This window comes from Nicotiana tomentosiformis, chromosome 9, assembly GCF_000390325.3.
Source record: "Nicotiana tomentosiformis chromosome 9, ASM39032v3, whole genome shotgun sequence".
Taxonomy (NCBI): domain Eukaryota; kingdom Viridiplantae; phylum Streptophyta; class Magnoliopsida; order Solanales; family Solanaceae; genus Nicotiana; species Nicotiana tomentosiformis.
In genome coordinates, this window is record NC_090820.1 from 54,694,776 (window position 1) to 54,721,165 (window position 26,390).

The window sequence follows — 26,390 nt, forward strand, 5'->3', positions numbered from 1 at the left end:
AATATAAACGTGAAGAAATATCAAAACAAATCAAACTTTTGAAATTGAAGAAAAGCACTAACATGAAATAATTCCTTAATAAATTAAACTAAATTCAACTAAATCGCAGAAATAATCTCTTCTCCAACTTAGCTTCTTCGTGTAATTTTCTTGTTTTCACATGTGTGTGTAGCAGGGATGGATTTAGGCTGTTAGGTTGCCCCTAAGTTTTGTATGAATTCTGCATTTATATCGAGAAATTCAGTAAATAAATAAAAATTATGAGTTGGGAATCCACTAACAAAGTTTGTTTTTGGTCCAGTGGTAGAAAAAGGACCTGTAAGGTTTTGCTGCCCTCTTGGTTGAGGGTTAAGTTCCATCAGCCACCATGAAGACTTCTTTTTCTTTTTATTTTATCGTTTGAGATAGGTGAGAACCCACAAGTTTCAAATTCTGGATTCGTCTCTGTGCGTAGAAGAAATGACATAATAGACTTATGAAAATAAAAATTAATATATCACCTTTAATATAATGATAAAAAATTACTCTTATTGACTGAGATTAAATTTATCGGTTCAACTTTTCATAACTATTAGAAGAGAGTCAAATTATGAATTGTTTAAAGTTTAATAAGCATAACGCAAGTGTCATGTCATGCTCCAAACCTCAGTGAGCCCGATCGACACCCAGTGTTTTAACCTGACCGAGTGAATCAACCATATATATAAACTTATACCAGTATCACTTATCTTAGGATTATGTGATAGTCATTTAGAATGTTACATGTTAGTTCACTCAGTCAAGTTAAGGCACTAAGTGTCGATCCGCCTAATCAGGTTAAGAGCATGACATATCAAGATATTATTTTTCAGATTTTCAAATGAGAAGTAGGTATTGAAATTTTTTAATCCCGAGTTGCTTTTCTAGTGAAGCATAAGCATGCTTGAACAGTTTTTTTTTAAAAAATTCTTCATATGTATCAACATCAATTCGCAAATGAAAAAATATAATCTGCATATAAAATTTCAAACTTTACTATTATGTGTTGTACCATGTACTCTAGATAAGAACTCATTTAACAATTTAAATAAAAAGTATAAATTCTATCACCAATAGTTTAACAGAAATTGATATCATAGTACATGTTACTTTATAAATATAAGCTCTTAGACAGGAAAATAAAATACATGTCCAGGTAGTATTGAGCAAAATCCATAACAGTAAACCTTTACCGGAAGAAAAGAATTAGTGATTACCACTTTTGTTGTGCCCCTTTATATATATATAGTACAAGAAAGATATAAAAGAATATAGGTAAATATTACTCCGTACTACTAATTACATATGGAAGCTCAAAGGATAAAACGTACGAGGTTGAAATGTGAAAAGACTATGGTGTAAATAATGTAATTAAGAAAACTTTTACAATTGCTACATCTTTTAATAATTTTTGGCAGTTGAAACACCCTCTTCATTAATCAATTCAATGCACCTGAAATTAATATTTAATAAAAGGTTTTTATGAAGGGTAAACTGCATTTAATAAAAGGTTTTACTATTTAATATTTATTATATTAGATGTTTTATGTTTTAATACATTTTAAGTTACATTAGGGGCAAAACTGTAATCTAACTTGGAAGATAGGAGCTTCCCACTTTTAGTATAATATATATATGATGTGATAGTTATATATTGCTTTACATTTAAAATTAAGTAATTTGATCTGCAATATTCCCACAATAATGGGGCTCGTTGACTCTTTATATTGCTCCCCTCAAATATAACCATCTTCTTATTCTGTTAGATTTTATGTAATATATCTAATTTTGTGTTGCTTTGTATATCACTGACTAAATTAGAGCATAAAAAGTGCAATCGAACTCATGTACAAAATGTTTAGACGCAATAACACAAATGAATTCCTATACGGAAGTATGATATGATCATTTGGAATGTTATTATGGAGGTAAAGTTACATAAAGCACTAACTTCCGTTGTTATGGCGCACCCGGTGCACAAACTATTAATGCAAGAATAGGGGAAGTGTGGACTGTATTCAGCTTATTTCCCTTATATTTCTGTAAAGCGGCAATTCCTATGTATATCCTACTACTCATACTATCATACATAATAAAAGACCAACAAAATACAAAAATATTAGGCGAGGTGATTAAGGATCAATTGTGTGCTGTGAAAAAAAAGAAAATTTTGTGATCTAACTCGCGATTTGTGAAACAATTGCTAGGCACATACTAGTCATTTTGATCATCTTTTCACCATACTCAATCAAAGGAGAAATCACACCTTCAAAGGCATCTTCACAATCTGAAATATCAGTAATAGCAGCACTGAGCATAGTGCTCATACGTCCAATGTCATGAATACGCAGAGCCTCAATAGCTTGCTCGTAATTGTACAACACAGTATCCCAACTATCCAGGCAAGTTTTAAGCATTTTCTTAGTGTTAGGGGGAGTAGCAAGGGATTCAGAAGCTCTTTTCGCAGCTGCAAATCCCAATTTGGCAAACTGATCGCTTGCCTTCATAGCTTCTTCAAGAACTTTTTGTACATTGACAGCACTTCCACGCATAAATGGAGCAACAGTTGCGGTGCAAAGATCAGGGTAGTCAGTATTGTCGCATATTTTCTTTATAGTAGTATCATGATTTGCACTTGCACCGGCGTAGTTTTGAGTATTGGACATAAGAGAAGAAGATAGACCGGAGGCGGCTGCTTGATCACTGGAGGAAATAGAATCAGTGGAAATGGAAGAAAATTCTGATGGTTCAAAGGAAGACGATTCTGATTCTGATTCTAGTTCTGATTTAGATGGTGAGGGTGAAGGAGCATCTGAAGGAGGAAAAGAGATGCCAGAATGAGGATAAGAAGCTGTTTCTGAATTAACTGATTCTGTTTCTGATGACGGAGATATTGCTGAGTGTTCATATCCAGGAGGGTATGAAGAATGACTAATTAGTGAGTTTACTTTTGGTTTTGGAGAAGAAGCTGTAGGCTGCATGTTTGGTGATGAATCAATGGATTGTGCTGAAGTGAGGGTGAAGAGAAAGAAGAAACAAAGGAATATAGGCTCCATTTTTTTGATGTTTTGAGATCAGATAATGGTAAAGGGGAGGAATGAATGAAACTTTACAAAAATAGAAAGGAACAACAAGAGTAGGATGAGGAAGTAATTAAGGGAGGGAGGAGAGTTGAGTTACCGTAGAAAATAGGTTGTTGTGAAAGAAAATAGGAGGACCTTTAAAATGTTAACCAATTAGGTAACCAGTGGCAGATCTACATTGGCGGCACTGTGTGCTTTATTAGCACACTTTTGGCTCAAATTTTATATATATATATATATATATATATATATATATATATATATATATATATTGTTTACCCTAAAAAATGGATAACAATTGAATTTATACGCGATTTTAATGATGTGGACTAATTCAATACAAGTAATCAACAACGTTAAATAAGTGAATTAAAGATAGAATAAATAACCAAACCAGTTGTGATGTTAGGTCCGAGACTTTTCTTGAAGTGCCAACAAGCTTTGGAAGAACTCAAACGGCACCTTTCGAGTCCACCCTTGCTCCATACTCTGAAGGTGGATGAGCAGTTGTACCTTTACTTGGCGGTATCCGAGGTGGCGGTAAGTGGAGTCCTAATCCGGGAAGAGGAATGTACGAAATTTCCTGTTTACTATGTTAGTAGAGCTCTAGGCGAGGCCGAAACAAGGTATCCTCACTTGGAAAAATTGGCGCTCGCTTTGCTAAGCGTCTCCAGAAAGTTAAAATCATACTTTTCAATGCCATCCCATATGTGTCGTGACCTCTTACCCACTGAGGACCATCATGCACAAGCCCGAGCTCTCGGGCCGGTTAGCCAAATGGGCAGTCATAATTAGCGGGTACGATATCGAGTATCGGCCCCGAACCGCCATCAAATTACAAATTTTGGCAGACTTCGTAGCCGACTTTACGCCAGCCTTAATACCCAAAGTCGAAAGGGATTTATTGTTGTCCTCGGGGATTACCTCGGGAGTTGGACCCTCTTTACGGACGATGTTTCGAACGCAAAGGAGTCCGGGCTCGTGCTGAAACCACCTGCGGTTAACATAGTTAGGCAATCTATTAGAACTGTAAAATTGACTAACAACGAGGCCGAGTATGAGGCCATGATTCCAGGTCTCGAATTGGCTAAAAGCCTTGGGGCCGATGTGATCGAAGCTAAGTGTGATTCCCTCCTTGTGGTAAATCAAGTCAATGGGACGTTCGAAGTAAAATAGATGCGAAGGTACTTAGACAAGTTGCAGGTAACGCTACATCAATTCAAGGAATGGACCCTATAACACGTGCCCCGAGATCAAAATAGTGAGGTTGATGCCCTGGCTAACTTAGGATCATCGGTTGATGACGGCGAATTCAGTTCAGGAATAGTCGTACAGCTCAAGAAGTCGGTGGTGGAAGAAGGCCACGCCGAAGTAAACTCGACAAGTTTAACTTGGGATTGGAGGAACAAATACATAGATTATTTGAAGACTGGGAAGTTGTCCTCGGATCCTAAAGAATCGAGAGCTCTTCGCACGAAGGCAGCCAGGTTTAGCCTGTCCGAAGGGACTCTGTTCAGAAGAACATTCGACGGCCCGCTCGCCATATGCTTGGGGCCGGGAGATACCGAATATGTCTTAAGAGAAGTTTACGAAGGCACTTACGAAAATGATTCGGGGGGCAGAATCTTTGGTTCGGAAATTAATCAGAGCCGGCTATTACTGGATCGACATGGAGAAAGATGCAAAGGACTTTTTACGAAGATGTGATGGCTGTCAAAGACACGCACCGATGATCCATCAACCCGAAGAGCTACTCCATTAGGTCTTGTCCCCATGGTCGTTCATGAAATGGGGAATAGACATCGTCGGTCCCCTGCCGTGGGCACCTGGTAAAGCTCAAATCATACTGTTTATGATCGGTTATTTTTCTAAATTGGTCTAAGCTCAAGCGTTCGAGAAAGTACGGGAAAAAGAAGTCATTGACTTCATTTGGGACCACATAATATATCGGTTCGGGATATCGGCCGAGATCGTGTGTGATAATGAGAAGCAATTCATCGGCAGCAAGGTAAATAAGTTTTTTAAAGACCACAAGATTAAAAAGATACTATCGACACCCTATCACCCTCGTGGGAACGGACAAGCAGAATCCACAAACAAGATCATACTCCAATACCTGAAAAAGAGGTTGACCGATGTCAAAGGTAAATGGAAGGAAATTCTGCCCGAAGTCTTGTGGGCATACCTTACAACTTCGAAGTCTAGTACCGGGGCAACCCCGTTTTCATTGGTCTACGGTGCCAAATCATTAATACCGGTCGAAGAGGGAGAACAAAGCCTCAAGTTATGATATACGACCAATGAATCGAACGGTGAGGCCATGAGCACGAGTCTGGAACTATTGGATGAATTGCGCGGGCCGCCCTAGTCCGGTTGGCTGCCCAAAAACAACGGATAGAAAGATATTACAATCGAAGAGCCAACCTCCGACACTTTAAGATCAGGGACTTGGTGTTAAGAAAATTAACATTGCATACCCGAAACCCGAACGAGGGAAAGATGGGACCGAATTAGGAAGGACCACATCGAGTCGTCATAATTACTGGAAAAGGCTCGTACAAACTCGAAGCATGAAACGTTGCACAGCTACCGAATAACTAGAACGTGACGCACTTAAAGCGGTACTACTGCTAAGGTACGATGTCATTTACTTTTTTATAATATTATGAATCGTACTAACACTTGCAGGCAATAGCCAAAGGAGAATGTGACTATTAGGTCGCAAGCACGCGTTGCACTCTTTTTCCCTTGAACCGATTTTGTCCTATATGGGTTTTTCGGCAACGTTTTAAACCAGGCAACAATAAATCGTGCTAACTTAGATTCGAAGGCCGGTCTTAAATCGGAGTCAATGGGAGAATCAACAGTATCCTAGCCCTCTCAAGATTGACCTCGAATATTAGGGGCGATCACCCTCGAATTAAGGTTCTTAGCAAGGAAAGAAGGAAACTTTGTACTTGAATAGCTTAGGGTCGGTGGATAGGATTTATTTTAAGGGCCAAATGGTCAAGTAAACTGTGCCCACATAGGCCACCTTAGCCGTGATATAAGCTTTTACACGTTTTCGATCATGTACTTTACACACAGAAATGAAAGAAAGTTCCCACCTTGCTATTAAGTGTTTCTGCCTCTTAAAACATAGATCCTAACCCTATTCGGGGACTATCGAGCCCAAGGGCTACCCAAATACAGGGAGTATCGAGCCCAAGGGCAACCCCTATCCACGGACTATCAAGCCCGAAGGCTAACCCTACTCGGGGACTATCGAGCCCGAAGGCTACCCCTACTCGGGGACTATCGAGCCCGAAGGCTACCCCTACTCGGGGACTATCGTGCCCGGGGGCTACCCTTACTCGGGGACTGTCGTCCGAAAAACATTCGTGCAACTCGGACTACCAAATCCCGGAGGCACAAAACCTATTAGGTAGTGCCTAAACATAAAAGGCTACGGCCATCCTTAAAAAAATGGCTCGGAGATGTCTGAAGCTCGTAATTAGAACATAAGGCCTTCATTAAAATTTAAAACCTGCTAAAAGGTTACCCTCGGCAAAATCATCGTCTAAAATCACTTAAGCATCTTGGAAAAACTTTCAATCACACCGAGTTTTCAAAGCCTCGAGCAAATAAAGTTTCATCGAAGTCAGGCTCCGTTCGGTCTAAAAACGAACGACTTATTACTACATTTGATTTTACGCTAAGGCATTAGAGATATTTGCAAGAATAGAAATTATGAAAAGATGCTTAACAAGTAGACTCGAAATTGCCAGAAAGGATATATTACGGAATGTATTTACAAAGGCCCAACAAAAACGGCCTCAAAATAAACAAAAAACATATACAAGACAAAAACTAAAAAAGTTCTAAGGCATTCACGCCTGATCTTCACCGGGACCCGACTCGTCGCCAGAACCGTCGGAGCCTTCAGATCCCTCAGAACCCTCGGAACCTTCGGCACCTTCAGGCTCGGAAAGTCTCTTCGTCTTGGCCTCAAGCTTTATTGCTTCCATGATCTCAGCCAACAGGTCGAAGCCTCAGGCATGAATCTCTTCGAGGGTCTCCCTTCGAGACATCCGCTTCATATATTCGGCATTGGTCTTCAGGAGGGCCTTGGCTGCTTCGACATGGCCTTGTATTGGGCCACCATCTCCTCGGCATCGGCATCGGCATCGGCAGAGGTTGTCTCCAACTTGGACTTCATTACCTCGTACTCTCTACCGAGGGCGTCGCGCTCTGTAACAGTAGATCTCAGTTGTGCTCGGAGATCATCATTCAGCTGGGACCACCTGTCAGCTTTCTCCTTCGCCACCCGAAGTTGAGCCTCTACTGATGCCAGCTTTGCCTGGGCAGTTTCCTTCTCCGAAGCCAGCAGGTCCATTTTGCTCTTCCACCCATCGTCCATGGCTTGGATCTCGTTCATCTCGATTCAGAGTTGGTCAATCTGGTCGATCTTCTGTTGGACCTGCGAGGTTTTGTCGTTAGCCACTACGACTAGTTCCTTATTTCTAACTTCAAAGACCTTTACCTTCTCGACCAGGTCGGCATGTTCCCACCTCAGGGTCGAAGCCTCTTTATGAGCTCTATCTAGCTCGGCCAGAAGGTCCTTAACGGCCCTGTCTTGTTGCTCGCTGTGGAGCTTGTACATACCCTTCTTTCGAATCTACTCCTTGAGCTCGAGCTCCAGCTGATTGACGTCAACACGGTACTAGAGGAAGCTCACATGGTGAATTACCAAGGCCTGCAAAAAATGAAAGTCGTGAGAGATATCAAAACATAAGTGAAATTCAAAGAAGACGTAATGAAGCCTTACCCGATTCAGTGCATGTTGCGCCTCATTGAAAAGACACGGCACGTCCACCTCGTTCATTTTTTCCTGGTCCTCCTCGATCACTAGTAATTGGAGGTAACTGGCTACACCCACGGGAGCAGATAGAACCCGGACATTCTCCAGGACAGTAAGGATAACCGCTCTCTTGCGACCAGGGTCTACACTCGGAACAGGAAACTAATTAATCAATTTTGGGCTCAAACTCGGCCCACCGGCTTCAAAAGATATGTCCTTCTTCAGGACTTCCAGGTCGCCCAGTCCGAAAAAATCTTCCAAAGTGGACGAGTCCACACCATCGAAGAAAGAATGAAGGGGGTCGTTCGCACCATGAACCCCTTCACTGGACTTCTCTTTTCTTGCTTAGGCCTCCTCGGGCATGGACTCGGTGTAGGAGGGTGTATCCATAATGTCTATTATACCGGGCGCTTCCTTCGGAGCGGAATTGACTTCTCGGGGGTCCCACCTCCCGTCTCTATATCGTCCTCTCGAGCCTGAGGGAGGTCGGCCTCACAAATCTCCCTCTCGGCTGCCGCCTGCTCCCCGAGAGGGGTCGATCTATGGGCAACAAAATGTCGCCTTCTTTCGACTCATCCCTGAGCCGAAGAAGCGAGCTGGAATCTGGCACCCTGGAGCTGGTACTCTTCTTGGGCTTACGAGCCACCCTCTTCTTAGGCTTCACCTCGGGACCCGGGGAGCCCGAAGATTTTCTTTTCCTCTTATTCTTTTCCCCCACAGCAACCCCGGGTTGTCCTGTAACGGAGGGATCAACGGACAAGGACACATTCTCATCCCCTTCCAAAGGCCTAAGTTCGGTGGTCTTAGGCAAACCTATAAAAGAAAGAAGAAAGACCAGTATTATGTGAGTTAAGAACACGATAATGGCTATTCGAAGGAGAACCTTACCATGAGAACGGGCCTCCCATCGACCCTTCGAAAGCTTGCACCATGAGCGCTCGAAGTATGACATTTGTTTGCAGATGCCTTTGATCCACTCCTTGAGCCAAGGGACCCCATTTGGAACCCGGGCAACAGCTGCACAACTACAAATACGAATGATGAGAAGGGAAATGAAGAAAAATTGACACTTAAGGAAAGGCTGCACTTACGAGATGCATTTCACTTCTCGGGGAATGGCATGAACTCGGGAGGAATCAAATCTTCATTCTTCACCCGAACAAAGCGCCCCTACCAGCCTCGATCTCGGTCTTCGTCAATACTCGAAAAGGGGGCCTTCTTGGCCTGGCGAGTGAGCTTTATTAATTCCCCTAGAAACATTCAGGGACTGTATAGACGGAGTAGGTGGTCGATGGTGAACCGACGAGACTCGGTGTTATTCATAAAATAACGGAGGAGGATCACGATCCTCCACAGAGACGGGTGGATTTGCCTAAGGCACACTTTGTACCTCTTACAAAAATCCCAAACAATTGGGTCTACCGGGTCTAGTGTGAAGGGGTAAGTGTAAATACTTAAATACCCCTCCACATGGGTAGTAATATCATCCTCGGGCCCGGGGACTACTACATCCTTGCCTTCCTATTTACAGTCCTCTCGGATCATGGGAAGGACATCTTCGGTAACGGAGCATATATACCTCGATGCCCCTTTACCCCGGTCCTGCTTGGATTGGGGTTTCTCGACTTTGAAGTCGTCCGCAATTGAGCAACCCCCGGGTATAAAGATTTTTATGGGAGGCTCGAGGGGAGGCTCGGGGGCAGATGCCCCGGAGGCAGCCACCTCGGGAGCGGCCACCTCGGGAATAGATGCCTCGGAAGCAGCTACCTCGGAAGATGTAGAGGTAGCCTGTTAGGGAACTGATTTGGAAGTTTTAGCCATTGCTATCTGGTTAAATTTGAAAATTTGAAGAAAAAGTATGATGGTCTTAAAGAACAAGTTTGAAGGTTGAAACAACAGTGTATGAAGATTTGAAGAAAATATGGGTAAAAACCTAAGAACAATTATTAAGATTTGAAGATCAAAGATGAAGATATGAAGGTTTGAAAGCAGTTGATGATAGCTAGAAAATTCGAAGGTGGAAGCTTTATCGGAAAGTAGAAAAAGAACAAAGGGTGGAAGCTTTTATAGGGGAGGTACGCGACGCTTCGCATTCGGAGGCAACCAGTGGATGGTTGACACATGTCCGAAGTCAGAACGATACAACTGATGGGACATTTTAACTTCTTCGTCGTTTTGGTTGTAACGTACGAAGGAAGGAACCGGAGAACATCTGTCGTTTCTCATCGTTTTAGCAAACTTACTCTCTAAGAAACAAGAGGACTATCTGTATACGGGTAAAATCGAGGCTAGTGAGCACCTCGATTTTCTGGTAAGGGCAAACGAATCAAGGACATAGCTACATGAAAACGGGATCGAGGCTAAGAACCTCTCATACTAAGGCCCGAACGAAGCGAGGCCATCTAGACAACGCCCCCCGAATCCGGTTCGGGCTCCAAGACCTCATAAGGCATAACCAAACGGTTGTACACGACTAACGAAGGGCCGTGATAACCGCGCCCAACCGGATATCACGGCATGAATCTCGGCCCGTATCGACAGCGGATCAGTGATTAATGAAAAAAAAAGATTTTTACCTTTCTTAGAATTATACTTAGGGTAAAACTCCCCTACTATATAAAGAGGAAGTTTATTGTTCAATGGACATACTGTAACACGCATATCAAGGCAATATACACTTATTTTCTCTACTTCTAAAGTTATTCAAAGTTCTTATTTTGGTTCATAGTTCTTCATAAGTAATTGGCTTCGAATCGAGGGCAGAACAATACCTAAGCTCAGATCCGAGCTCGGACCTAATATCACAACTGGTTTGGTTCTTTATTCTATCTTTAATTCACTTATTTAACGTTATTGATCACTTGTATTGAATTAGTCCACATATTCTTAAAATCGCGTATAAATTCAATTGTTATCCATTTTTTAGGATAAATAATTTTATGGATATCCCCTTTTTGAATAAATAAAATAATATACACAAGAACTTATACATCGATAGTATAGTTTGGGACGTTTAAGGAGTTGTATACATTTTTAGCATAATTTTACTAATGGTGCTGGATTATTATCCTCCCTTCCCATGCAGCATTTTATATCCTTGGAAGAGAATTACTCCCCCGTCTATAAATATTTGCTAAAACAAAACTTGGGAGGGTATTTTAAGGCCTCAAAGTAGTAAATCTTACGGATAAATTAACCTATCAACTTTTGCAAGTGCTAGTTTCATTAATTAGTGCTGAGGGAGGTCAATTATTCCTCGAAGCTTTGTGATACTAGGGAAAAAGAAATAAATAACATGTATCTGAAGGAAAATTGACATCTTAATCTAATACACAAGTAACATCGATCATTCTACAGCCACCTAGAATTCTCTGTCTTGATTTTTACTTTTTTCTGCTGAAGGAAAACAATGTGATCAGACCCACAATTTATGAAAATGCAACCTAATGCAACAGCAGTAAGCACTACCCAGTTTAATGAAGAATAAGCGGCATAGTCAATAACGAAAAGGTTCAGCTACCACATATTAGCTAGCACGCAAATTTCATTTAAAACATTGCAGAAGAGAGTGTAAAGCATCCTTAATTAGCTGAATCTCAAAAACATTAGCTCCTCTCCACAGGTTCAGATTCTTGAACCTGTATCAAATATTTTCCATCTTTCATGTTGCTTGTAAAGATTTCTGGCCTAGTATTCAGCAGCATTCAGAGAGATCAACCCCATGCATAACCTACGCGAAGGCCCAGATAAAATAAAACATAATACTCTCTTGAGTGGTGACGCCACCTTATAAAAGTTATAAGACATAAGCATACAAATAGCATATCAATGCTTTACAATGAAGCCAGATTGAAGAGTTCCAAAATGTTTATTTACTGCAGCAGCAACTCATGGTGATATAGGAATTAGAGAGGTTCAACATGAGGGTACATAATACACATATAGCATGGACATGTTCAAAGTACACATTAATATAGAAGCTTGATCCAACATCAAGCTTAGAAAACAAACAAGATTATTTTAACATAAGCTTAGAAAACAAACAAGATTATTTTAACATAAGCTTAGATTTCAATGACAAAATAAACCCGCATTGCATATTGCAAAACTATTCATCTGCATGCTTCACAACAGTAACAGGACATGTAGCATTATTCACAACATAGTTGCTAACGCTGCCCATGATGGCCCTGTAATAAAAAGGAGGAAAAACTAAACGTTAGAATATTCCCATTATTTCAAACAGTGTGTTGTAATGCCAATTGCTAAATGATCATGAGATTTTTGCTGAAATCCCAATGGATAGACAGTTTCCAAGTTTACTCAATCTATGCAAATACATTTGGAAGTTGGTAGCATGAGAAAAGTGGTATCTTTCTCAACCAAAGCTACACGGTTGTGGCAAAAGAAAAGGCAACGAAGTGACTAATTTCCATTTTGACATAATACACAACATGTCATTCAGTCACAAAAGGAATTATAGAAAGGATTAGACCTCTTGAGCTTTCCAAGCCCTCTGTTTCCAATGACCAGACAGCTCAAGGGAGTTTTGTCAATTGCTTCACATAACTTCTCTCGAGCATCTCCCCAGTAAATTTTCAGGACTACCATTATCTGCTAACAAAAGAAAAAATTGTAAGAATACTTAATCTATGTATGCTTACTGAGAAACACTGGATCTCGAAAAAGAAGAGAAAATATCACCTCCTTCTGTCTAGCAGCAAGGGTTACCATATCCAATGTTTCTGGGTCAGGGTTAACCCCATACTTCTTCATTGTGTGGGCATCGCATAACTCGGATAAAGGGATTAAAGCTGCAAAAAGATCCCAAAAAATGTATCAGATGATATAATCTAACTAAACAAATATCACATATTCAACCAATAACAAACCCAAGGTGGCAATCTTTCACCGCTAGGGTTCTCAGGAAGTCGTTATCCTATTTGATGTGATTATGCATTTCTTGAGCCAAGGGTCTATTGGAAGCAGACTTTCTATCTTCTCAAGTAAGGGTGGCATGTGGGCCGGGGTCCGGTCCTAATTGGGCTTTGCGGGCCCGGTCCTAAGTGGGCCGGTCCTAAGCGGGCTTCGCGGGCTTCTTGTTAGAAGCGGACCGGGACCACGAACTAACGGTCCCAGGTTAAGTGGGTCGGTCCCGAGCCTAAGTGGGCTCAACGGATACTTTCTATTTTTTAAATTTTTTTTATAGAAGTTAGAGAAAAAAAATGGTAATAAAAATATCTAAGGCAATTCCTTGTAAATTATATTATAGAATTGTCACCTAAATTTTTTAATTCAAATTTAAAGACAAAAATATTGTAAAGAGATATTCAAAGCAATGCGTTATAATATTATAATATCTTAACAGGATCGAGTGTAGACGGGCAGTAATCCGCACGGCCTACCCAATCTGGTTAAAACAGAGATCACCGATTTATCGGGAACTGGAATTGTTTCACACCTCTGCTGACTATTATGTGTTCACCGAGGTTTCCACCAGTTAAAGATCTCTAATTTTAACATGATCGAGTGTACTCAATCTAGCTAATTCAGTATCCTTAAGTTTAAAGACTGGTGGTAATCCGCACGGTCAGTAAGGATATAAGAATCGAAATATACAAGAATTTTTTATATAGTTTGATGACTGTATGGAAGGTCTAACCTTTTACTCAAGCAAGGGGCCTGTCATAAAATATAATACATACTCTCATTGAGCCCATGTATCTAGCAGTTCTAACCGTGAAAGAAGATGCCCTTTTTAACTCATTTAACGGGCTAAGGTTCACGGCTGGCTAAACGGAGCCACTAAGGCAAAGCCAATAAGAGTAGTGCTATATTAGACTGTACCACCATCTCGAAACCAAGTCAAAATACTATATATAAAATTCCTTTATATTTTGATAGAGGCCAGATCTTTTATGGTTTATATAGGAGAGAAGTTAGATATTCAACATAGATATGAAGTCTCTTAGCCGGACATAGTCACGGCCAGAGAGGATAGACTAGAAGAAATACTATAAGTAAAAATAAATACCTTATGAGGCCGGGATGCAAGGCCTGTATACGAACAACTTGAGATTTTATTTACTTGATCTTCGATTACAAAGTAGTACTTACAATAGAGAGAGAGAGATTTAAGAGAGAGAGAGAGTTTTGGCTTCTGCCTTCCTCTCTGAAAGAATGCATCTATATATAAAAAAACGAATCTTAAACAGTAAAATAGGGCCTGTACAGTGTTTCTACTGTACCAAACAGTGTTTCTACTGTTGAAATAGTCTATCTACTGTTTGAGTGGGGTCCGGCGGCTTCATGTGGGGTCCGGCGGCTTCACTGTGCTGGTCGTTTTTCTAACTCCTTCATTTTGCGGAGGAAATCTTCCGCGTCTTGTAAGGCTTCATCAGATAATATCTTTTCTGATTCAATAGGTTGAGAGTCATCTGCGATATCATCGTTGCTAGTCTCACTTTGCATTGAAGTGTCTGATTTCTCATATTGGTTGATGGAACGAAGCAAATTTCTTTTTACTTCTTCCAAATAGTCATTAATCATTTCTTCCTTATCCCCTTCTTGAAAGGAGATTTTTCTGGCAATGTGCCGAACTGAGCTATCATCAATTCTTTCTTTCTGAGGGTTGCTGGAATATTCTTGAATTTTTGTTTTAACAGAATCTAAGAGTTCTTGACCATATAACGTCTTTGTTTTGGAATCCTTTTTCATCAGTTTATCCCAGAAGTTATTATAAAAAGTTCTGTATAAACAAGGGATCTGTTCCTCGGTGAATCCTACCTCTGGAGTCCATTTATGAATCCAGGGAATAGAGAATTCTAGAAAGAAATATATCTGGTCAATATTTTCTAAGTAACAGATATGATCTATGTGGTATAACTCGTTTATAACTAGTGAAACTTTTGTCCATTCTTTGTATAACATAAGAAATGGATCCGGTAATATCTTGACTGTCGGATTGTGGTATGACCACCAGTTTAAAAACCAATTAGGAATAGGTTCTACAAATATCTTTGCACACACCTTTATGAACCAAGTGTGCTTATGTCTATCATTATTGTAATAGAGCACTTTATCAAAGGCCTGGATATAATCCCAATAGGTAAAATTCATACGGGACTTGTTAAGGCTTATCTGCCTTTCTTTCATTGTAGATATACCCCAATCTTCAACAGATATAAGAGAAGTTATAAACATTCTCGTCTGTGCTATAACCAGAAAAGTGCTGAAATTCTGCATTGCCTGTACTGGTGAGAATAGTCTCATAATAAGAACGGATTTTGTATGACTCACCCGGATAATATAATCCATTTATCAAGTACCTTTGGAATATCTTACATGGTTCTTCTTTCCTCTGAATATCTATATTTTCTAAAAGAAATATCATTTCTTTTTTAATCAATTTCTCATAAGACTTGATATCATCATTGTCCTCTTTTGTAATTGAAGCAAAAGTATCACTTTGCTTTTGAGCAGTCAAGTATGCCTGCAAGTGTGCGTATAACGGACTATCTTCTGGAATATCTTCCAGGTGAACGGATGGTCCTATTGAGGATTCTCCTCTGAGAGATATCTTCTCATTGGTCAAGCTCCTTCTTCCCATTTGTATAACTGGGGAGTTTGATGTGGATCCGTATGACGATCCTGAGGGGATGTTCTTCCTTGGGAATGTGGGGATGATCTTCCCCTTCCTCTACCTCTATCTCTGCCCCATAGGGGTCCATCCTGCAGATATTCACGAGATAAGAAATCTGGCAGAGAGTTATCAATTCCCTTTTTGTATTGAATTTCGAAATCAAAAGGGGGCTAATTGAGCCTGCCATCTTGCAAATATCAATTTTGAGGCATCATGTTTAAAATCTTTGTTAAACATATATTTAACAGATTGAGCGTCAGTTTTTATCAAAAACTTTTGATTGTATAAATCATCTTGGAATTTTAAAACATATTTAACTATAGTTAACATTTCATGAGCCACAGTAGCGTATTTTCTCTGCTTCAGACCATTTTCCAGAGTGAAATCTAATCAGGTATTCACAATTATTGTTTGGATTTATATGTTTCAAAATCCCTCCGTAACCAATAATAGACGCATCTGTGTTTGGAATAAACTCATTTTTTGTTTCGAAATAACCAAACCATTTTGTATAACAATTCTTTTAAAAATATCTAGATGCTTAATATGCATTTCAAATGTTTTCGAGAATATCAAAATGTCATCAATATAAACAATGATAAAATCCAGATATGGATTAAATATATCATTCATGATTTTTTGAAATTCAGAAGGGGCATTTTTTAAACCAAAAGGCATAACATTCCATTCATATTGCCCGAATGGGACATTAAAAGCAGTTCTATAAGTATGCTCCTTAAATATTTGAATTTGCCAATATCCAGATTTTAAATCAAACTTTGAAAATATATTGGCATCATATAATCTTGATAATAAATCCTTTTTATTGGGAATTGGATATCTAATCCATTTTAAATATTTATTCAAATGTTTATAATTAATAACCAATCTAGGAATACCTCGTTCCTTTTCAGCAGCATTATTAACATAAAAAGTTGTGCAAGACCAAGAAAATTTTGAGGGTTTTATCAAACCCTTTTGTAACAAATTATCAATCTCTTATTTGCAGAATTTTACCATTTCAGCGTTCATCTGACAAGGTCGAGATTTAGTAGGAATATCATCCTCAAAGAAATTATCTTCATAAGGAAGGGTGACAATATGCTTTTTTCTATTCCAAAAAGCACTAGGATGCTCAGCACAAAACAATATTTTCGAAAATTAAATTAATCTTTTCCTGCACTTTAGTAGAATTTAAAGTATCAAATATATTCATACTAAATAATTCTAATTGTAACGAATCAATATGTCTTTGTTTCATATCAATTAAAGCATTTATATCTCTAGTTACGGGATCTGTAACAAAAATATAACTTATCTTTCTATCCTTATAAGTAGTTGTAAAACCTTTTGAGTCTATGCTAGTAAAAGGATAAATGGCGTTAATAAAAGGTGTTCCAAGTATAATTGGAGGATATAACTGGTTTTTAACCAAGAAAAAGAAATGAGGAATGCAGACTTTATTCTGACAAATACCCGTATTAGGCAATTTATACTTTATATCTAAAGCATGCCCTAATGCAGATTTTACCATATGAGTAGTTTTTTTAAAATATTTAGTAGGTACTAAACCAGTGTTATAAATAGCGCTCGCTACAGCGCTAAAAGCGTGTAGCGACGCGAGGCGAGCGTGTGACGCTACAGAGGGCCTGTTGCGTTGCGATTCAAAATAGCGGTCGCCTCTGCTTGTGTAGCGAGGCGACAGTGTGGCGAGAAGCGAGCGTAGCGTCGCTATTTTAAAAAAAAAAAAAAAAAGGCACTTAAGTCGCGATTAGGGCTTGGGTGAAATCACTTCTTACTAGCAGCGACCCTTCTTCTCCAGTTCTCCTTCAGCGACAAAATTAGGGCTTGGGTTCACATCTTCTTCTTCTTCTTCCATCGTAAGCCATCAGCGACCCCTTCTTCACCAGGTATGTTTCTTTCTTTTCTTTTCTTCTTCTTCTCCTTTCTTCTTCTTCTGGTCGACCACCATTGCTGGTCTTCTTTTTTCTTTTTCTTCTTCTTTCTTCTTTCTTCTTTCTTCTTTCTTCTTTTTTCTTCTTCTTTCTTCTTTCTTCTTTCTTCTTCTTTCTTCTTCTTCTTCTTCTTCTTCTTTCTTCTTTCTTCTTTCTTCTTTCTTCTTTCTTCTTTCTTCAGTGATCGCTGTTTTTCTTCTTCTTTCAGCTTTGTTTTTCTTCTCTTTCAGCCCAGCTCTGTTTTTCTTCTCCTTTCTTTCTTTCTTTGCTCTGTTTTTGGGTTCTTTGCTCTGTTTCTTCCATCATCTCTTTCAGCTCTTATTTTTCAATTTGTTGCTATGTTTTTCAAAATCGAGCAGAGGCAATTGCTGTATTTTTTTTTTGTTGCTCTGTTTTTAAGAATCGAGTAGAGGCAGTCAGGCAGTAGCTTCATTTTTTTTGTTGCTCTGTTTTGTTGCTCTGTTTTTCAAAATCAAGCAGAGGCAGTAGCTTTATTTATTTGTTGCTCTGTTTTTTCAATTATAGGTTTATAGTCTTATATAGTAGAATTAATTGCATATTGACTTGATAATTTTTTTTCCATAAAACAGCGTTGAAATGGCGTCATCCGATAGAAATAAACGAAATGATATAGCTTGGAATTATGCTATACAAGACTCATCAAGATTCGCAATTAATTTTTGAATGTTATTTATTAATATATTATTGTTATTGAGTTTTTAGTTATATGTATATAATATTTTATGTTTTTGTATAAATTGTCGCTTCACATAAAAAAGGCGAGCGCTTTGTTGCGCGCCTCTTGCCTCAGTGAAGCGGGCCCTCGTCGCTATTTGTCGCCGCACGCTACCCAAAACACTGTACTAAACCTTCTTGAATGCAGCTACCATCAGCTCCACTATCAATCATAGCAATATTTGTAATAGAAAAACTATTATCTATTAGAATAGTGCATTTAATATACCATCTATGAGCAGTAACAATTTGCATCATTCCCAAAAACATATCATGTTGAGAATTAATTTTAATAGGTTTTTCTTCAATATCATTTTCAGAAATACCTTTGTTTTTATCATCAGATTTCTCAGCTGGAGAATTGATTTTCTCAATCTGAGTAATCCTATGATCACAAATCATTTGATTTTGTTTAAGAGATTTGATCTCTCTTTTCAAGTTTTCAACTTCAACTTTTAAATCATCGAAAGAAGAATTTCTTGCTGGAGTTGTATTCTTATTTAAAAGACGGTTATTAACCTCTAATAAAGAATAAGGCGCAAAATATTCAAATTCCTTTTTTGAGTTTTCAAAAGGTTTTGAAGAACTTGAACTTGAACTTGCATCCAAATTTATAATTTTTTCACGAAGTTTATCATCATTAACTTCCTTTAAAAGTTCTATTACATTATCAGATGTAATAGTTTTCATGTTCAAATCTTGAAATTGAGATTGTAGTTTATAAAATTCATCATCATCACAGGTACATGTATTACCTTTGCAAGTTGTACAAGTATTATCAATATTTTTATCACTATCAGATAAATCAAGTAAATCTATTTCAGCTTCAGTTTCTGACTCAGAATAATAATCAGATTCTGATCCAGAAGGGTATAACAAACCATAAACCTTATCACGTAACTCATCGTCTAGTTCTAAGGTTTTTAGCTTTTGAAGCTTACAATTTGGAGCTATATGGCCAAATTTTTCATATTTATAACATCTAATATCAGCAAGATCTCGCTTAGACCTATTTTTCGTAAATCTAGTAGACTTGCGATGGGCTTTCTTAGCATCACGCTCTTCTTTGGATCTATATCTCGATCTCTTTTTCTTATAAGGACTGTCTGAATTAGGGTATCTATGATACTTGTGTTTCTTCTTCTTGTTATGAGTAGTAGTCTCGGATAAATCGAACTGTGTGCAAAAGTCTCCTAATTGAGATTTCTCCTTAAGCTTATCCATCTTAAGTTGTCTGGACAATTTTAACTCATTGCACAAGTTTAATCCTTCTTGTGTGCATATTCCTATCAATTTTTCATAGGTATAATCCTTGTACGGAATTTCACCATAGCTACCTCTTAGAGTTTTTCTTACTCTTTCAGCAAATAAGGAGGGAAGGCCATCTATAAACTTAGCTTTCCAATGGTCATACTTATTTTCGGGTAATTCCATAACTCTACTCATAAAGGTATCTTTATACCATCTGAATTCACCTAAGGTCCTACATCTAAGACCATTAAGTAGAGTACGAATTGTCTCATGCTGATTGGTAAATCTACCATTGAAATGTTCTAATATGGTAAGAACAAGGGTATAAACAGCATCTTCTCTATTTTTTACAAGAGCCATGCCTAAGTTATCAATTCCTTCGTCAGTGGCTATTGCATTAATAACCATTGCCTTTTCTTCAACAGTCAAATAATTATCCCACCAGCCACGGAGTTGGCCAGTAAAACCTGCAATAATCATTTTGCAAATAATTTTATCTGTATTTTTCACACTTTTACAGATAATTGCATACATAAGCATTCTATGTACAAGAATAGTCAATTGTCTATCAGTCAAACCATCAAGATTCCATTCATAAATTTCGGAACCATTGTAAGACGTATTAGTCTGATTCCAATCACGTTCCTCTATTAAGACATCTTGAGGAGTAGGACGATTGTAATAATAAGTTTGCATTCTGGGTTTATCAGCATACTTACTATCAGCATTCTTACTATTATTTTTGGGATAACCTCTGAGTTTATTAAACTCTGACCAAACTTCATTTTTATAATCAAAAGTGGTGTCTAATTTATCAGCAAAATCCTTTGACAAATCAATAGGTTTGATATTTACACCAGATAACTTTTTATCAAAAAGTTCTAAATCATTTAAAGATTTGAATTTAAAATCCTGAATCTCAGAGGGTCTTTGAACATGAGTAAGAACAATTTGAGCCTATGATTTGCTTCCTGACGTAGAGGCAATATCAATTGTCTTCTTGCTAGTACTCATTTCTTTTATCAAAATAGTTAATTCATCAAGTTTTTTATCAAGAAAACTGATGTGTTCAACCAAAACTTTAACATATAAACTCAAATAATTATTTTGAGAAATCAAATTATTAATTTCTGCGATACTGACTGCAACAACATCTTCATCAATAAATTTTTGAAATGCAGTAAACGTAATACCTGTATTATTAGGTAAAACAAAAGGTGCTTGAGGAGGGTATATGGCTTTAGTAATATTGCCACTCCCATCTTTATAAGATCTTTCTAAAACCTTTATATAAAGTGGTAAATAGGTGGTTATAAACCAAGGGACAAAATACATAATTTGATTATGCAAAGCACAAGTTTCATAAAACTCTTGAGAAATATTATTTAAATCATCTTTACTATAAGTATCAAAAAACCAAGTTTTAAACCGGTTCCATTTATTATTAAAAAATTCTTTTTGAATATAACTTCTTGCTTGTGACCCTAGACTAAAATCTATTTGGTGTGGGATCATTAAACATCATTGGGGTTGAAATCCATTTCGGATACAGAAGGAATATCCTTATCAAAAATATTATCACTATCCTGAACAATATTTGTTTGGGGTTAACCCTTTCAACAGGCTTATCACTAACTCTAGTAGAAATTGTATGCAAAGATGCAACATGATTTCTAGCTAGTCCATAGACTGGTTCAACGGGAGAAATATGTTGAATATCAGGCAACAGTTTACGATTAGTAAATGAATGCCTATTATAATTTGAACTAATAGCAGGCAAAAGTCTATTATTAGAAAATGACTGTCTATTATAAGTGGAACTATTATCTATGTTAAACCCTAGATGTAAATTGTATGATACATCCGATCAGACTATATTGATGGAAACTAATTTTGCAAAGTCGAAGGTCACCACGAGGAGACCTATTAAGTGGGAAGAAATTAATTTCCCAACTACATGGACTTTGGATTCGGTTATATCCCCAAGTCAGATTACTAATGCTGTCAGTAATACTGAATATTCTCATATTACTCAAAATAATATATATACTATATATATACTATACTATATATACACAGTATATAAGCCATATTCGATAGTATACATCTTAAGATATACTATATATACATCTTAAGATGTATATATAGTATACTATACTATATATACATCTTTATATACTATATATACATCTTAATATATATATATATATATATATATATATCTTAACATGTATATATAGCTATAGTATATCTTAATATGTATATATAGCTATAATATATCTTAATATGTATATATAGCTATAAAAAGTTTGGGGTTAAAACAAAGTTGGGGGGTTAAATGGCTATTTTATAAATAGCCAACGGCTATTTTGGCAGGTAAAACGACCATATTTTAAATGCCATAACGGCTATAATGTGGCATTTTTTTTAAAAAATAATTAGCAGTTGGGCCCGGATAGGCCCGTTTAGGACCGCTTGAACCGGCCCACTTCCCAGCCGGTCCCGGTCTCGCGGGCCTCGCCTATGGGACCGGCCCACTACCCAGCCCACCTCCCCACGGTCCTGATCCTATTCGGTTAGGACCGTTTAGGCCCACCACCCATTTGGGCTTGCGGTCCTGGGCCGGGCCTAGTCCTAACCGACCCACATGCCACCCTTATTCTCAAGGTAGGGGTAAGATCTGCGTACATACTACCCTCCCTAAACCCCACTTGTGGAACTATACTAGGCATTATGTTGTTGGTTCTCAGGAAGCTAGTATAACTCTTTGCAGCTAGACATGTCAAAAAGGTTATTCATAAATAAAAGGTGCAAGCATGAACTTGATGATTCCGGACATTCAACGCTTTACCCAGTAAAAGATTAAACACTTTGCTGAAGGTATATTAATATTCGTAATTGTTGAGACTTAACAACTATCAATGCAATCTTGTTTCCTATCCCCATAATGATTAATGACCAAGACTTTTTTTTTTGGGTTAAATCATCCATCTCTACTGCTTAGAGCACGGATGTAATATATTATTAACCACAAAATTACATAACAGAGGAGATATAACCATGAGAGCTGAGACTTTCCATGTGATAGCAATGTCATTTCAATCTTTTTTATTGTTATTTCGTTTTTGCATACTAATCAAATATATAAATTTAGCAAAATTTTCGGACAGCACTTAAGGAAAGGTGGCTCCGCCCCTGGGTACATCAACAGAGATACCCATATATATCTACTGTCCTACAGAAACTATGAACTATTAGCTCTGCCCAAAGCTACAAAGGCCAGCACTCAAATGGATAAGAATATATATAATAGGACAGACATAAAAGCTCCATACTTTTCAGCAGCACACAATTGCTTTCAAATTCTTTAGCTAAAAAACAAGTTCCTTCAATCTAGACAAAAGAAACCAGGTTCTCTTGCAAAACTACCAGTATTTGCAATAAAGATTGTAATGAACACTATTTCAGTTAGTTAATTTCACCTTGGCACCCAAAACACAAAAATGGCTTAGAGGACCTACATATAAATCGATCAACTACGCCAACTATTAGGGGGTTCACTATGTGAATCCTATTACCGAATCAGAGTACACATCATTATAGTTAAACTATATTTATACTCAGTTGTCAACCTATGGCAACCCTCCTCCTCTATATGCGTAGAAAAAACATATTCTACAGCAACAAATTACACGAAGTCTAACAGCAAGATCGATTATTTTTCATTTTGGGGTTGGATTAGATAAATCTAGACAAGTAAGAAAAAGATGTAAGAAAACAAAAAGAACAATTAATGGGGGGGATAGAAGAGAAGAGAAATCATAACATACGAGAACCAGTGGCCTCCCAGAGCTGCGTCTCGCCTTCTTCATAGTGACCTTCAGGGCGAACAGTGACCAGAATAAGGTGATCCCCTTTACGAAGGATGTTGTCAATGGCCCATTTCAGAGCTTTCTTGCTGCATGCTGAGAAATCCACTGCCACCCCTACAAATCTACCTCCTTCCATCCTCTCTATTCAACAATCTGAAGATGGCGTATCTTTTTCTTTTTCTTTTTGGGTCTTGATTGATCATTGTAAGAATGACTGAAGACTTTCAACAATATAAAATAGGAAAGGCAACTGGGACACGACTATTCAACAAAGAACTGAGGTAGTGCGATGTTGATTTGGCAATTCAGTTGTCGGATAGCGATAGCATGTTTGCCACCACACATAAGACCCCAAAAATGTTGTGTTGGGACCCACTTTTTATGGCTGTCATATTTCTTCTTCTCTTTCTTTCTAAAAAACACAGTGCGGGTGTACCTGTTCAACTATTCACCAAAGTTTAAGTGGGCTTGGACATAAAGAATTGTGAAATTTCGGGAAAAAATAAAACACAATTCTAGTAAAAATGCTATTTAAAATTTTGAATTCTCTTGTTACGTAAATCTAATTTGGAGCTATTTTTGAATTTTTTTCAGAGTGTTTTTAGAAAATAATTTTTTGGAGTTTTTAAATTTTCAAAAAATTCTCAAACTCAACTTTAAATAAAATTTAAAATTTTCATGGTCAAATACCAATTTCGAAAAATTATAAAACAAATTCGAATATGGCCAAACTGGTCCTTAATTAGTACAAATAGGAAAGGCGTTCCCTCTACTGAGATTGAACTTCAATTTTTCCAGATTTATCATTCTGAAGAATCTTCAACTGTTAGGCCATCTCTGTCAAGTGGCTAATGCAACACTTATATTTGATAATTTAATATCTTGAGTTCTTAGCATTGAATTTATTGTGTTTAAGAATTATAAATTCAAATTTAATGTAGCGATACATAAGATTTCACTAGCTTTAAATACATCTTTATATTTCACTGGTTCCGTTTAATAACCAAGTTGTTGCATCCTCCAATATGATCAGCACGTAATCCTCCAATATTTGACATGTTCATGCTTTAGACTAATAAAAAATATTTAATTATTGTAACTTCTAATTAATTGATTGTCATGAGGTTTCCTTTTGATAAAATTAATGTCAACCAACGATAACCAACAGTTTTTTCTTAATAGCAGAAAAGCCCTTTAGCGTAAAAGTTAAATTATTAAAAGTCCTTGATATTATAAATTATCAGGAATTACACTTTATCTGCATTAATATTTTTGACCGGAAGAAGGTTAAAAATATTATTCCAATATGCCATAACTGTGATGTTTCTCATATTAAAGATATTAAAATTCCATCTTCTTAGATTGCGCAAGCTTGCAACGTTAAAGCTTGACTTTTCATGTTGTTTCCTTGTAGAAGTATGAAGGTCATAAAATGTTTAAAATAGCATTACGAACAATATGAATACAAGTTAGTACATTACACTATTTTGCCTCAACTTCTAAATCAAATAAAGGTAAGGATAATTCATTTATTGAGGTGGGAGAGGGACAAGGCAAGAAAGTAACAATCATACCCGATATTAGGCAATTATACTTTTTCCTTTAATTTTTGTTTTATAACTTAAAAATACTTTTAAATAATATCTACGTAATTTTATAATATAGTCATTCGAATAGACCCGTTCATCAATTTGGACTTGCACTTTTTCACTTCAAAATTTTCACCATTACCTTATAATTTAATATAATTTTTATAGTTTTCACTGAAACTTTTTAGTTGAAAATCAAATTACAAAATTACCCTTGTCTTAATAAATTTGGTTTTTTAACAAGAAAGCCCCTATAAGTACCCCCTATTTAAACCGTCACTAAGAATGTAATTTATCCAAACCCATGTTTCTTTACTCATCCATATAAAGGGTTGTGGTCCTTTGAAAAAGTTACTTTTAAGGATCATCTCATGCAAAAGGGTGTAACGTCTACTAATTAATCTAGAAGCAAATTTTCACATATTTACAAAGTCATTACGAGAAAATTAATCCCCTCTCCAAAATAAAAATATAACAAATGACGAAATATTCTATTTAGGAATAAATATCTGGAATATGCATCAGAGATGGTGTTCACAACGGCTATGATCCCCTTTTCAACTTTCTTTGACCTTTATTAACAGTTATTGTTATTTACGGCTTCCAATTTACCCTTAAAAATATTTCAGAAAGAAAATTTTCATTCCAGCAACAAATATATTGACAGTGAATTTCTAGTTTTTGCTACTTTTTGAAGTGTCAAGGTTCGGTTCAATTTCGGTTAAGAAGGTGGGCTGCCGACGTCACTGTTATTTGTATTGTTGCAAACAGGTAAATTTTACATCTTCTCTTCTCTGTTGCTTGCATTTTTCCCCCTTCTTTTTGAAAGAAAGTTTAAGTAAATTTCTCTGTTCTGTTTCGAGTTGCATGTCTCTCTTTTTCATTGTTTTTTTACTTAATTAACTAATTAGAGAGTCAAAAGGAGATTTTGTTTAGTTTGTTTACATTGGTTTAATAAACCTTTTTACTCTGAAATTTGATAGCTAGACAGGTGCTATTTATTAGTTTTTAAATTGATACAGTTATCTCTATTATTGAATAAAAATTAAGTCATACACGATAAAACGATTAGTTGCACTTTTTACTATATCGAGGAGAAGGGTATTATGGCATGTTTGTAGAACAACTGTTACTCGAACACACTTGGAGATTTTCATGAAATACTCTCGTGCTTGATTTAAGAATTCTGGAGTCCAATACTTCAAATTGATTTACCCAACCGTGTAGCTGCCACATATTTATTTCTCAAGTTAACCATTGTGAATACCATAGCGTACCCAGAATTTTTCGTAAGCGGTGTCACATTTTATAATAGGTGAACAAAGAAGTGAACAAATGAATAACTATAATGACATCATATTTATAAAAAAAAAAAAAAAAATCAAAACATTACTATAAATCTCTA

The 26,390-nt window shown here is 37.2% G+C and overlaps 2 protein-coding genes across 3 annotated transcripts; both read right to left on the bottom strand.

Moving 5' to 3' along the window:
- Positions 1-1,835: 1,835 nt before the first annotated feature.
- Positions 1,836-3,145, bottom strand: LOC104120187 (uncharacterized). Its single transcript, XM_009631915.4, has one exon. The coding sequence runs from the start codon at positions 3,072-3,074 to the stop codon at positions 2,196-2,198; it is 879 nt and encodes a 292-aa protein (XP_009630210.1). The 5' UTR covers positions 3,075-3,145; the 3' UTR covers positions 1,836-2,195.
- Positions 3,146-11,790: 8,645 nt separating this feature from the next.
- Positions 11,791-23,736, bottom strand: LOC104120190 (universal stress protein PHOS32). Of its 2 annotated transcripts, XR_011410801.1 has the most exons (5): positions 23,355-23,654; positions 12,646-12,755; positions 12,437-12,555; positions 11,969-12,131; positions 11,791-11,935 (listed from the first exon to the last, which is right to left on the bottom strand). XR_011410801.1 is itself a non-coding variant. In XM_009631919.4 (4 exons), the coding sequence occupies exons 1-4, from the start codon at positions 23,530-23,532 to the stop codon at positions 12,050-12,052; spliced, it is 489 nt and encodes a 162-aa protein (XP_009630214.1). In that variant the 5' UTR covers positions 23,533-23,736; the 3' UTR covers positions 11,791-12,049. The 2 variants fall into 2 exon arrangements, 1 of the variants encoding a protein (XP_009630214.1); XM_009631919.4 differs by having other exon boundaries at positions 11,791-12,131; positions 23,355-23,736.
- Between the last annotated feature and the right edge of the window lie 2,654 nt (positions 23,737-26,390).